General features: G+C 39.6%; 1 protein-coding gene across 1 annotated transcript in view; it reads left to right on the top strand.

Annotated features, from left to right (window-relative positions):
• DNAH11 (dynein axonemal heavy chain 11) overlaps positions 1–13,922 on the top strand; it is a 396,587-nt gene that overhangs the window by 268,951 nt on the left and 113,714 nt on the right. The window contains exons 56-58 of the mRNA XM_074379604.1: positions 685–918; positions 6,450–6,596; positions 11,692–11,805. Coding sequence (XP_074235705.1) covers positions 685–918; positions 6,450–6,596; positions 11,692–11,805 — 495 coding nt within the window. The remainder of the gene's footprint in view (positions 1–684; positions 919–6,449; positions 6,597–11,691; positions 11,806–13,922) is intronic.

The raw sequence follows: 13,922 nt of genomic DNA on the forward strand, positions 1-13,922 counted from the left end.
TAATCATTAAAATGAGGGAGATGTGACTCCACAAATTGAAAAGTTAACTACTTCAGAAGTCATAGAGGACAAAACGGAAAGAGTGTATAGTCGGGGGCCCTCCAGTAACTCTTTGAAGGAGAGTTGCTCTTTCTGTAGGTTTTTTCCCTGAATTAGAGTAGAAATGATCGTGATATTTTTCTCCCAGAAGAAGTGACATATATACCCTACTATCCATGAGTTCTCATAGAACTGTGAGTTTCTGAGTTTTGGCTTTTTTTTTTCCCCCAGTGACTTTGAAGGGTTATTGCTTCTCTTTGTCTAAAGCTTAGTCTGAAATCATCGGCACAAATATTTTTCAGGATATTGTGTCTGTTTCTCCACCTCCTCTTTCACACACTTGGCATGTAAAAATCAAGTTGTGAAGAGCCGTTCTTAGTTGTTGGCTTGTGGGTTTGTATGTGAAGCACATACAAGTCCTTTGTCCTACTTGGCAAGAAGGTTAATCAAGCTGAATGCTTTATTGTAGTCTCCCTAATCCTGTGGCTAGCTCTTAAAGATTAAATAAGTTTTCCTAGATTATCCTATAATTTTTTTTCTGATTTTTAGGGAAAAAACATCATTTTCTTGATTTTTGTTCTGTTTTTTAAGTTGTGTTTTTAACTTGAGAAGATTTCACATGACTCGTAATGTTTATGTTTTCAGCCACAGCACAAGGACTCCATTAGCCTTTTCATGGTGCATGTTCACACCACTGTAAATGAAATGAGTGCCAGGTACTACCAGAATGAGAGAAGACGCAACTATACTACCCCAAAGAGTTTTCTAGAACAAATATCACTGTTTAAGAACCTGTTGAAGAAGAAGCAAAATGAGGTATCTGAGAAAAAAGAACACTTGGTGAATGGCATCCAAAAGCTAAAAACCACAGCCTCTCAGGTATGACCGGGACGTGTTATTACTGAGTGACGTTGATGCTGCGTAAGAGAAAAATGTATTTCCTTTTGAAGCACTACTAAATCCATTTCTGTAAGATGCCAGCTGGTGAAATGTACAGTTTGATGACCCAAAGAACACACTGCTACTGCTTTCTGGAGCCTTGTCACAGCTGGTTTAGGGAGAAACCTTCCCTTCCTGGCCTGACTCAGTGCAGGGCAGTGTGGGATATCGAAGGGAGCAGACACAGCGGTTGCATGTCTTGTCTGTGACTTCTTCAGTGCACGGTACTTGTCATCAAGGTTTTTAACATCCTGGGATAGATCAATATCCCTTTTGGTCTCAGATTCTCAACTTCCAGTGAGGGCATCATTCTCTGGCTAAAGACTGTGGCAAGATCCCAAAGCAGAGCTGTTTCTCCTACCTTGGTGACTGGTCTGCTCCTCTTAGCCACCAGCTCTCTTAGATAAAAGTGTCCGGTGTCATCTTTGTCCTCAGTCCTAAGGCCCCTATTCCCACAAAGGGTGATACACCTCTAACTTGCAGGAGTAAATCAGGAGCCAATCAGCACAGGATGTTAATTATGTGTGGTTCTGTGCACATGACACTATTTCACTGCTAAAAAACAGAGGATTTCATGAAGTAGGTGTTACTGTAATTTTTTATGTGACATAATTTTATATATGAAAGAAAATTGCCATCAGTCTTTCCATCAAGACATCATGTGTCAATCAAGACTTCCTGTGTCTTCACAGATTTTCTATCTGTGGTTCTTAGCCAAGGGGGAGTAAAGAGACCCAGGCAGCCCCATACTCAGCAGACACAGTGAACTGGCTCTGTTCACACTAGGATGAGGTTTCTCCTTAAACCAGCTGTGACGCTGAAATCGGCCAATCTTATTGTAGGCTTTGGAACATCCTTATTCATCAACTTAGAGAGTTTAAGACCAGAGAGCCAGCAAGGCTGGGTTTTAAACCCAGGTCTGCTCTGATGCCTGTGAGTTGTCCATGGTACCATGCTGCCTCTCTGTGGCTGGAAAGAAGAGACTGGAATGAAACTGGAGACTTTGAAGAGTAGCCCAGCCTTTCTCTGAGCCAGCCAGGACTTAGAGCTGGAGTGAAAAGAATTCTCACTGCAGACCACCTCAAGGCTAGAAATACTGATGGCCTTTTCAGAGTGATGTCATCAGGTCACACTCTGATATGCTTTACGAGAATTGGGTTAGTCATTTCCCCCAAGTGGCCTGTGTGACCCACCTGTGGGTAGGCTACAAATAAGCTGAGACCCGAAGGAGGGAGCAGATTTTCATGTGGGTACCTTTTCACTCTGAAGGGCTCTCTGGCCATATCCTTCAGTCACTCTGGGCCAAAATACCACTGGCCTCTTTCCCTCTTCGTTTTATACACCAAGAATGACTCTGTGGCAAAACACTGTGATCTGTACTAAGCAATGAGTAGATGGACCACGATTGATAAAGAGAAACCAGAGTGAGGAGGTTTCCAGGACAGTTGGGATCAAGTGATATTAAGAATATGCCTGGTAGCTCACACCTGTAATCCCAGCACTTTGGAAAGCCGAGGCTGGCGGATCATGAGGTCAGGAGTTCAAGACCAGTCTGGCCAATATGGTGAAATCCCGTGTCTACTAAAAATACAAAAGTTAGCTGGGTGTGGTGGCACACACCTCTAATGCCAACTACTCCGGAGGCTAAGGCAGAAGAATCACTTGAACTTGGGAGGCAGTGATTACAGTGAGCTGAGATCATGCCACTGCACTCCAGCCTGGGTGACAGAGCAAGGCTCCATCTTAAAAAAAAAAAAAAAAAAAAAAGTAGTTTCCAGGAAACCCACAAATAGCATATCCATATTTGTACACCTTCTCCTTCCCTCTCAAAGAATGTCTGTCTAGGCCAGGCACAGTGGCTCACACCTTTAATTCCAGCACTTTGGGAAGCTGAAGGAGGAGGATTGTTTGAATTCAGGAGTTTGAGACCAGCCTGGGCAACAAAATGAGACCCAATCGCTACAAAAAAAATTTAAAATGACCCTAACATGGTGGCACACACCCGTAGACCCAGCCACTTGAAAGACTTAGATAGGAGGATCCCTCGAGCTCAAGAGTTTGAGGTTATGGTGTGCTGATTGGGTCACTGAGCTCCAACATGAGCAACAGAGTGAGACCCTGTCTCAAAAAAAAGAATGTCTGTGTTACCTGTTTCTTTTTATTCACACCTTATTTTACTTGCTTTTGTCCTTCTCTGTGTCTGTTTTCTTCTGTCTAGCCTCTTCTACCTCATTGAAATCAAGACTCCTTTCCATAAGAAAGATTTTCCCAGGAGTTCTGTTGTGGTGAATAAGACAAGGAAGGAGCTCTGTGTCACAGTGTATTTATATCCCTTTGAATGCTTCCCAACCTGAACCTGTTGACTTTGCCCACAGGAAATGATAGTGTTGTCACCCAAACAGCTTTCAGTACTGTGGCGTACCCTTGGCAAATAAATAAGTGCTATTGCCATACTTGAAGGTTTTTTTTTCCCCAAGTGATACAGCTGAAAGCAAGTGGGTTACCATCCTGGACCATTCCAGTGGTGGCAGCATCTCAGCCATAGGAAAAAAGAAGAGTAGAGAGACTCTGATGTCTTAATCACCTCGGTTATGTATTGATGAGTGAGGGGGATGGGTCAGAAAGAGAAATGAGAGCCAGTTCACTGTGTCTGCCGAGTCAGGGCTGCCTGGGTCTCTTAACTCCCCCTTGGCTAAGAACCACAGGCAGAAGGTCTGTGAAGACACAGGAAGTCTTGATTGACATATGAAGTCTTGATGAAAAGACTGACGGTGATTTCTTTTCATCAGGTATTTGTGTATAGAATGCTCTTACTATAAAAAAAATGGTTGGAATAGTCAATAGCTACATGGTAGTTTTAGAAATGAGTGGGTTATGAAAAGGAAGGATGATTTCCTGTGTGGAGAATTGGAGAGCCATATAGCGTAAGGTCAGGTTGTACGGAGAGTGTAATGCCTGCATATTGGGGCATGTGTCCTCTAGGGGTCTGCGTTAGCAACTGTATGTGATTTGAAAACCTTAGCAATGTTCATTCTTTACAGCAAAGCTGTAAATCACTTTTATAGCCAAATAATCCCTCTCTAGATGTCAACTTAGGTCATCATAGATAGTCATAGTGACCTTTCTTCATAAATAAAGCCTTACTTTCACGGCTTCACCCACCTTGAATATTTCAGAGCTAACAGCTCCCTTAGAAACTGAAATTAGGGCTTGAAATAACATAATTTTGTCCTAGTCTCTTGGGTGATTCTTTTCCTTTTATTTCTATTTTGAGATGATAATTAGATTCAGAAGAAATGACAAAACATAGTACAGACAGGTCCGTGTCACATCTTATAGGTCCGGTGGTAGCATCTGCATAACTAGTACAATGTTGAAACCAGGAAAGTGGCATTGGTACGACCCACAGACCTTATTCAGATTTCCTGGTTTTTTGGTTTTTTGGTGTGCATGTGTGTGTGTGTGCACACATACATGTGTACGTGCGTGCTTAGTTTTATGCAGTTTTAGCATATGTAGGTCTGGGGACTCACTACCACAGTCAAGACACTGAAAACTGCCGTCTACAGAAAGATCCCATGTTGCCATTTTATAACCACACCTACAACCCCTCTTCCCTTCCCGCCTCCTGAATCCCTGGTTCCTGGCCATTGCTAATCTGTTCACCGTTTCTACAATTTTTTCATTTCAAAAATGCTATATAAATGGAGTTATATAATATGTAACCTTTGGGTATGGTTTTCTTCACTCAGTGTAATTCCCCTGAGATCCATCCAAGGTATTGGGTGTATCCATAATTTGTCCTTTTTTATTGTTGGGTAATATTCCACAGTATGAAGGTAGCACAACTGAACCATTCAACCATTGGAGGACAGCTGGGTTATTTCTAGGTTTTGGCTATTATTAATGAAGCTGTTATCAATACTGATGTTCAGTTATTTTTTTTATAAACATAAATCCACAAGTGACCAAAAACGAAGTTACTGGATGGTATGGAACTTGCATGTTTACGTTTATAGAAAACAGGCAAATATTTTCCAGAATGGCTGTGACATTATACATTACTGCCAGCAGTGTATGAGAGATTCAGTTTCTCAGCTTCCTTGCAAGAATTTGGTGGTATCTCTAATTTTTATTTTAACCATTTTCATAGGCGTGTAGTGATAGGGTGGTTTTCCTTGCATTTTCCCGATTGGCGATTGTTTTGACTATGGCCTAACATAGCACTAGTTTCGTACAACTGAAAAGAGCAGAGAAGCATGTCACTATGCAAAGTTACCCTGCATTCACAGAGAGACTGCAAAATCAGTCCTAGCTTCATCTATAATAGGACAAGTAGCAGTCATAGTAGTAATCATGCTTTTTAGCTAGAGTGTGAATATGCTGTGTTGGGTGAAAATTACAGGATTACTCGGATATAGTAGTGGGACGTTGTTCCACAAGATGAAACCACTGAGATGTCTTTAGCAATTTAGTTAAAATAAATGATTATGGTGGTTCTTTGCTGCTATGATTTTTCAAATGTTAATATTTGTACTTTTGGAAAACAAATGCAATGGAGAGTTCATTATTGTGATGTATACAGCTGCTTTCAGATACTTCTAATAAGTAAGTCGTGTCTTTTTCTCTAGCACCTCACTTCTGCTCTTAGTTACATGATTCTCAAACTGAGGAACCTAGTAATGCCCTGTGAACCTAATGAAATTTTAAATGAAAATATTGAGAGTTCTTTTTAGCAGATGAATTCGTGGATTTCTCGGAAGGCTGAGTCCTCCAAGAGCTGAGTAAGGTTGTTTAGTGACGGGCTGATGGGAGACATATATGCCCCTGAAGCTCACTAAGTTTTGGCCACAGCATACTAATGCCTCACACACAGTTTGCTTTTCTTAGTAGTTATTAAGATGAATATTGGGTTAGTTTCACGATCATAAATGAGGTGAAAAAAATCAAAGGGCCATTTTCTATTTGATGAGAAAAGGTGACACCTGTCAATGGGCTTTTTAATATGCAGCCAATTAATCTGCAGTCAGGAAAGGATTACTCAAGTCTTCAACCCACTGAAGCCTCCAGCAACTCTCTGTTGGAGAGTGAGAGGCATGGTTCTTCCATTTTATCACCAAGTATGTCTTTCCACAACTTCTGCTTCCTGGAGCCTGATCTGCCTAGGACCTGAAAGCAGATGTTGGAGAAGGAGTATGTGAATGGACAGAAGGAAGAGAAGCTTCCCAACTCAACCTGTTAGTACTGACAACAATTAATTATATTTCCTGCAAAATTATTGGAAAATATTCTGTTCTCACGGAGAAAAACACTGTGGCTGCATTTTTGCAAATCAGAATGTGAAATCAGGGTGGAAACAGATGCAAAATACAAATTGTTAGGTATTCCTGAATTCATCCGCAACAATAAGCTCTACCTGGGATTTGCTGTGACCAAGGCAAGTGACATAACAATAGTGACTTTTCCTTTAGGTGGGAGATTTAAAAGCCAGACTTGCCTCTCAAGAAGCCGAGTTGCAACTGAAAAATCATGACGCCGAAGCTCTGATCACGAAGATCGGACTTCAGACGGAGAAAGTGAGCCGGGAAAAGACCATCGCTGATGCTGAGGAGCGAAAGGTCAGGCTAATTCTACCATTTAGAGTGCTGAGCTATATTTAGCGCAAAATAAACCTTGGTGGGTGAACAATTTTGAACAAGTTTCTCTCCAGGGAGCATAAAGTCTAAAGAATTATTATAGTTACACATGTAACAGCATTTCACACCATGATTACCACTTGACCTTTCTTTACATTATGCATTTCCCCAACCTTTTAGCTCTTTTAATGATATGAAAGAACAATAAATACTGAGCTCATTCAAGCATATAATGGATGTGGATCTTGAACATCAGGCCTATTTGTAATACAGTAAAGGTCAGAAAGTCACCTCTGAGGTTTTTTAAAGGTTTCCACTTTTTAGGCAAATTGAACAACTCAATTGTTAACAAAGCCCATTCCGTCACTTAGCAAGATGGTTTTCAAATCTTGCATTTTAATAATACAACTGGAGTTTATTATTAAGTCCTAAGCTAAATTTGTTCTTTTTGATTCGATTGAGACCCTGGCATTTTGTATTGTGCTTTATTGTTGGAAATGATTTCTTTTAAGATTATGTAGATTCTGCTTTGTTCTCAGGGTTCTAGCAATTCTGAAATACGTCTTTTGTCGTCATCTTTTTCCAAAACGTCAGCTACAAATGGAAGACATTGTTTTGTACATCTGACTGATTTCTCAAAAGAAACACCATAGTAAACAAACATTTTAATACATGTTTGTTTAAAAATTGAGTGTACATGTGTAAGGTAAAAATTTCTTATTTTAGACAAAAGATTATAATCAGGGCCTGATTAATAACAAGTTGTGAGTTGCTAACATACTCATACCCATTGGATCAGTAGTGATTATGCCATTTTTTCTTGTATTTTAGGGTACTTGAAAATATTTGAGTTTCCCAGTGGTGTTGCCATTCGTATACAACTGAGTTGTTTTGCTTTTTTTTCTAATACATATTGAGCATGTTTTTCTTGCACAACTAAGGACTTGAAAGGTAATTGAACATCAGAACTAGAAACTGACAGTTTTAAGAAATAAGATTATGACATTTAAAATTGAAGATAGGGCACATTTGACATGATCAAGGAGCATGTGATTCCTATTTAGAGTCATAAGTGTTTCTGTTGAGTTGCAGTTAAGTGGAGAATGTCCCTAAAAGTATATTATTGGGCTTGGCGCAGTGACTAATGCTTGTAATCCCAGCAGTTAGGGAGACAGAGGCAGGAGGATATCATCAGCCCAGGAGTTAGAGACCTGTCTGGACAATATAACGAGACTCTATTCTCCATAAAAGAGGGGCAAAAAAGACAAAGTATATCATTATATTGAGCAATTAGGTATCACACATGATGTAATTACCATGAGCTAATTCCACCCAGGGAATGTTTTTCAAGCATTACACAAACGTGATATTCTAGTATTTATTGTATCATAACCTACCATCACAGATACTTGTTGGAAAACTTAAAATATAAATACTGTAGGAGGTTTTTGTTTGTTTTTTCTTTCTTTCTTTCTTTTTTTTTTTTGCATTTTTACGTGTGAATTCTTAAGGAAAAATTACTCTCATAAAAGGAGAAAGAGGTTTTAGCAAATTAGAACTCATCTGACATGTCATTTCATGAAGTTCATAAAACACAAGGGACATACTATTTTTAATATTTAATCCATACCAAAACAAATATAATACTTCTAAACGTTTTCACTTTATCCATAGAGCTTAATTATAAATAACAAATATTAATTGAACATCTGCTTTTTCACCAGGCACTGTTGGAGACTTAGGGATATTTGACAAGTAGGGTGCTCTCATGTAAATTACATTGCCATGGAGAAGACTGACAGGAGCCGTGTTACACATTGAGAAGCAGGATATTTCAAGATAGGTGCTCTGATGAAAATCAAGTAGAGAGCTGTTGTAAATTGCATATGGAAGGAAGTTCTTTTGTAGTTAAACTAGGTAGCATCTAGAAATTCATCAACACTTGAGTCCATGCTGTGGGCTCACATTCGTCATATGTCCAACAATGTGGTAGATACTACACTATGCCATACTAAAGCGGGTGAATAGGGACTGTTTTGGTCCTATGAAATTGGGATCTCAAGTCTTCACACATAAGCAGTAATTTAAAAGCAACAGTGCGTAGTTCACAAAGTACAGAACCACATTTAATATGACTAAACAAATGTTGGGGTTCGAGACTGTCTTGCTGTGTGTCTTGATAGCCCGTATAGAAAAGCAGGTTGAATCATTGCTTCAGATTTTTAAGATAATCAAGGGCAATTTGAACCACTGGCATTGCCAGCAATGACTTCAAGTCACACAAGCATCATAAGCCTGTTTGAAAATTAGTTCTTCCTCCATCTTTGTTTGGCTTCTCAGCTCCTAATTTTAAAATGTGAAGAATCCTCTGACTGCTTCCAAACTATATTCTCCCTTGAGTAGATTGTAAGCCTTCGTGAGTAGAGGTGCCTTCTAAATTGAAGCGCTCATAACATGTCTTCAAAAGTTGAACATCAGTCTTGATTTGGAGAGGCTATCAGTTTTTGTGTGTATTTCTGTTCTGAATGTGGGTAGGCCTGGGTTTCAGAGGATCATGAGGAAATTCTTATAATCCAAGGGCAGGTGAGTGCACTGTATCAGTTTGCTAAGGCTGCCATGACAAAATACCACAGATTGGAAGACTTCAACAATAGAAGTTTATTTTCTCTAAGTTCTGGAGGCTGGAAGACCATGATCAAAGTATTGGCAGGTTTGGTTTCTCCTGAGGCCTTCTCCTGTGGCTTGCAGATGGCCGCCTTCTTGCTATGTCCTCACATGATCTTTTCTTTGTGATTACTTCTCTGATGTCTCTTGTGTTTCCAAACTTCTCACCCCAATCAGTTTGAATCAGGGCCCACCCTAATGACCTCAGTTTAACCTCATCACCTCTCTAAAGGGCCTATTTCCAGATACAGTCAAATTCTGAGCTTGGGTCTTCAACATAAGAATTTAAGGTGGACATGATTTAGCTCCTAACAAGCAGTTACTGGGACTTCATTCTCTTTTTTCTCTTCCTGTGATCATCTCTAAATCATAAGAACATCTGCAAGGGGCTGTTGACTAATACAAGGCAGAGACTTTCTGGTCTACCCAAAGTGGGACCTGTCTCCAAATTCCTGCTTTAACTTACACTAGTAAGGGGAAAGCACATGCTCTAGGCAGTCCGTGCGATTCTTCTCCTGTTTAATAGGTTGAGCCTTGCTGACCACTGCCGAGGAGCCACTGGGCAAAGGAAGTTGCACACTAGCTTACCAGCTCATGGAGATACACAGAATTTTCACTCTTCCAGTATTACACCTTAGGGTGAGAAGTGTTGAGGATGAGAAATAAGTTGACCAACCTGAGAATTTTCTTCATTTGTATGAGTGGGTTTTAATGTTCAAGATTGTTTTGTTTCTAAAAACTGCCCAAAAGAAAAACACCATTAACAGTAAAGGAGTCAGAAAAGAGTAGCAGCTCCTAGGCTGATAGAAATAGCACTTTAGCCAGGCGCAGTGGATTACAAACACCCTGGCCAATATGATGAAACCCCGTCTCTAAAAATACAAAAATAAGCTGGACGTGGTGGCGCATGCCTGTAATACTAGCTACTTGGGAGGCTGAGGCAGGAGAATCGCTTGAACCCAGGAGGCAGAGGTTGCAGTGAGCCGAGATTGTGCCACTGCACTCTAGCCTGGGTGACAGAGCGAGACTCTATCTAAAAATAATAATAATAATAACTTAAAATAAATAAATCTGAGGTGGTAACTCCTTCGCTCACATAAACTTTCTTTTATCGGTAGCAGTGTTCTGTAGCATACTGAAAATCTTTGTGGTCCATTCCTGGATGCTTTTGAGGGTTGTGGTTTTGGAGTAGTTCTCAGAAGGCATTCAGGGTTTTCTTATTTACATTAACGATAGCTGTGCGTGTATTAGCAGGAGGCTTGTATCTACCCTGAACCAATTATGTTCATAAAAAGTGAAGCACACAACAAAATAATTGTTAATCAGGAGAAGGGTAATTACTGCTAATAAAGCTGTAGTAGACAACATAATTTGTTGTAAGCAGTGTTTAATTTTATGGTATAGTTAAACCTGTTCATTTCAAACACATCTGAAGAAATATACCTTTGTTCACACTTTATGTTCCACAGCCGCCATCACCACAGGGACCATCCCCCATGGTGGCTAGATCCTGGTGGCCAGTGCCACAGCTTTGAAACTCAAATTTCTACTGTATACTAAAAATTAACTTTTCCTGGCCTTTCACATTCTATAGGTATCTTAAGGGGAGGAGGATAAACCACCCTCCGTCCCTGCCTCCGCCTCTCATTTTGGTTTGGTTCAAGTTTACCAGTATGACTTTCCTCTATATTATGTATCATGTCAGAAGGCCAGTGCAGCACCCTCTGTGGACTGGGAAGAGGTGCCACTGGACCCACAAGAGGAGAGCGTGTATTAGTGTCATTGTTCCAGTACCAAAGGCAGAGGTGGGCTCTTGCATCTGTGGTTTCTTACCATGTCTATGGAGAAACCAGTAATTAGTCTTCACTAAAATTTTATTTATAGGTAGGCATGCAATCTATGACCATAGAATAGGATATCTTCTCGCCAGCTGAACAAAAGAGCTTCAAATCTTTTCTTTAGGAATAGCCAACATGGCTTCTAAGCAAAATTTAGCAAAAATTAGAGAATCCTAGTGAGAGTATTTTGTGGTGTAGGTTGCTAAACTAGCCCAGATGTTTATCCAGGATTCTCCGAAAAAGAACACTGAAGAACAGAGGTATCACCTAATCTTGCTTTTACTATCAGTGGTACCTTATAATTAAATTAGTCAAAGCTTTTCTTGGAGCATTGGAACTCGAATCCATTTATGTTGAGATTTGTTACTGTGTGTTCTTTACATTTACAAAACTTTGTATACATACTATGTCTAAAGGAAAATTAGTCTGTTTAACAAATTTCTCACCTGTTCGAAGTACCAGGGAAATGAATTATTTAACAGTGCATATGAGTCAACCTCCATTTTTTCTTTAGAGATATCTGTGATAATAATTTATGTATTATGTGGGTTTGTGTGCCTTTCCTCTCTCATTAGGTGACAGCCATTCAGACTGAAGTGTTCCAGAAACAGAGGGAATGCGAGGCTGACTTAGTCAAGGCTGAGCCTGCACTGGTGGCCGCTACAGCTGCACTCAATACACTCAACAGGGTAAAGATGATTTTTTGGTCCCTGAGTTTCCTCAAAGTAATATTTACAGGTTATTAGAGTTTGAATAACTGAGCGGAGAGTGTGGCCCATGCAGCCAAAAAGTGTTTTAAAAGGAAAGAAACACCCATGAATTTTTTGTTGTTGTTTTGAGAGGGAGTCTGCTCTGTCACCCAGGCTGGAGTGCAGTGGCACAATCATGGTTCAGTGCAACCTCTGCCTCCTGGATCAAAGTGATTCTCCTGTCTCAGCCTCCTGAGTAGCTGGGACTACAGGCGTGTGCCACCATACCCAGCTAATTTTTTTATTTTTAGTAGAGACGGGGTTTCACCATGTTGGTCAGGCTGGTCTTGAACTCCTGACCTCATGATCCACCCACCTCGGCCTCCCAAAGTGCTGGGATTACAGATGTGAGCCACTGCACCCGGCAACACCCGTAGAACATTAAAGTTGAAACAAACCTTTGAGGTCGATGTTAACAGTTCCACGTCTTTTCTCCATCCAGGACCCTGTCCTACAGCACCCCAATAAGCAGTCTCCTTTTGAATATTTCCAACCCTATGGGATTTATACTGTTAAGAAAGGCAACTGGATTGTTGATAACTGGATTTGATGCAAATCCAATTTTTCATATCATGTGTTGCTTTAAGAACTAGGCTAGGCATTCCGTATTTCCTCTGGAATAAGATAAAAAGTAGCATTGATGAGAGAGCCTCTGGGAAAGAACAATGGGAGCAAAGATACCTAGTTTTGGCCCCACCATTTCTTGGAGCTTCATGTTGTTAGTAAAACGTCCCTAAGCATTCAAATTCTCCTAAGAGAAAGTAAGCTGTGTTCATCACAAGCATATTGTTAGGGAAAGTGAAATGGCAGCCAATGTCTTTTTAAGAGCCTGCTGCTAATCTCATCCTGGGGTCTTCCCCTAGACCTCTAGGGAGAGCTCAGGGAATCACTGGGCCTGAGATTCTTGAGATTCCATTTCAGAATGTAAAGAATCTAGACTTTCACTCTTCCTCATAGAAATACTGAATTCCTTTTCTAAGTATTTTTTGAAGAAAACAATTTTGACTGTGAGTAAAGAGATACTTACATTGGTATTTCTTACAGTGTTTCCATAAAACTGAAAACTTTTAAATGGAAACACAGCATGATAGAGCTTTGATTATTACACATTCAAATACCCTGCTGCCGTTAAAATAATACTGTTAAATGCTAGTTAGCAATCTGAGAAAATAACCATGATATATTAAGAGAATAAAGCAGATTATAAAATAGGGTATTTTATATGACTAATTCTTTTGATAAGAATATGTGTACAGAAAAAGATTGGGAAAAAAGGGTAATTGGTTTTCTGTGAGTAATGGAATATATATATATTTTTATTGTGTTTAAATTTGCAGATTTTTCTCTGCATAATTACTCTTTACTCAGGCAAACTAAATTAGCACTACTTAAAAAATAAAGCTGTATGTATTTATAAATTATAAAAAAAATCTTGGTTCACCAGCACTCATTTATTACTAGCATATTTCAAGTCTTTGTTTTTGTTCTTGCTTTCGGTCTCTTTCCATTCTTTGTAATTATTTACCAAATAGGCAGTTTCTGATAAGGGAGCAGAATCAGGTTCAACATTTGATAAGGCTTTATAAGCAAAAATGTATTATGTAGCACATAAAATAGCACGAAAAATACCTGGTTGGTGGTTTTTGTTTTTAAATCATTTATTAAATATCGCAAGCCTATGAGAGCCTCTTATCTGTGCTAGTGCCTGCCTCAAAGTAGTCACCCTGATACATATAATTTATACTGTTAATATCATCTGTTGGATTAATCAGTGGTCTGACCTGAGGAGATTAAGGAGAAGAGAAGAAGGTTCAGCCTATCTTGGCTGTCTCCTAGTTGAGAGCCCCTGTAATGGCATGGAAAATATTTCTTCCTTGTACATGTAAGACAGAAAAACAGACCTAAGAGACACTGAATTAAGGAATTATGTGTCTGGGAGTGGCTTGGTTAAGATGCAAATCTATTACATAGTGGGATAGAACCTATAAATATCTTACAGCATGTATACACACATATGTACGTGTATCTGTATATATACGTATATATGTATATATCAT

The sequence above is a fragment of the Saimiri boliviensis genome, chromosome 10, assembly GCF_048565385.1.
Source record: "Saimiri boliviensis isolate mSaiBol1 chromosome 10, mSaiBol1.pri, whole genome shotgun sequence".
Classification (NCBI taxonomy): Eukaryota; Metazoa; Chordata; class Mammalia; order Primates; family Cebidae; genus Saimiri; species Saimiri boliviensis.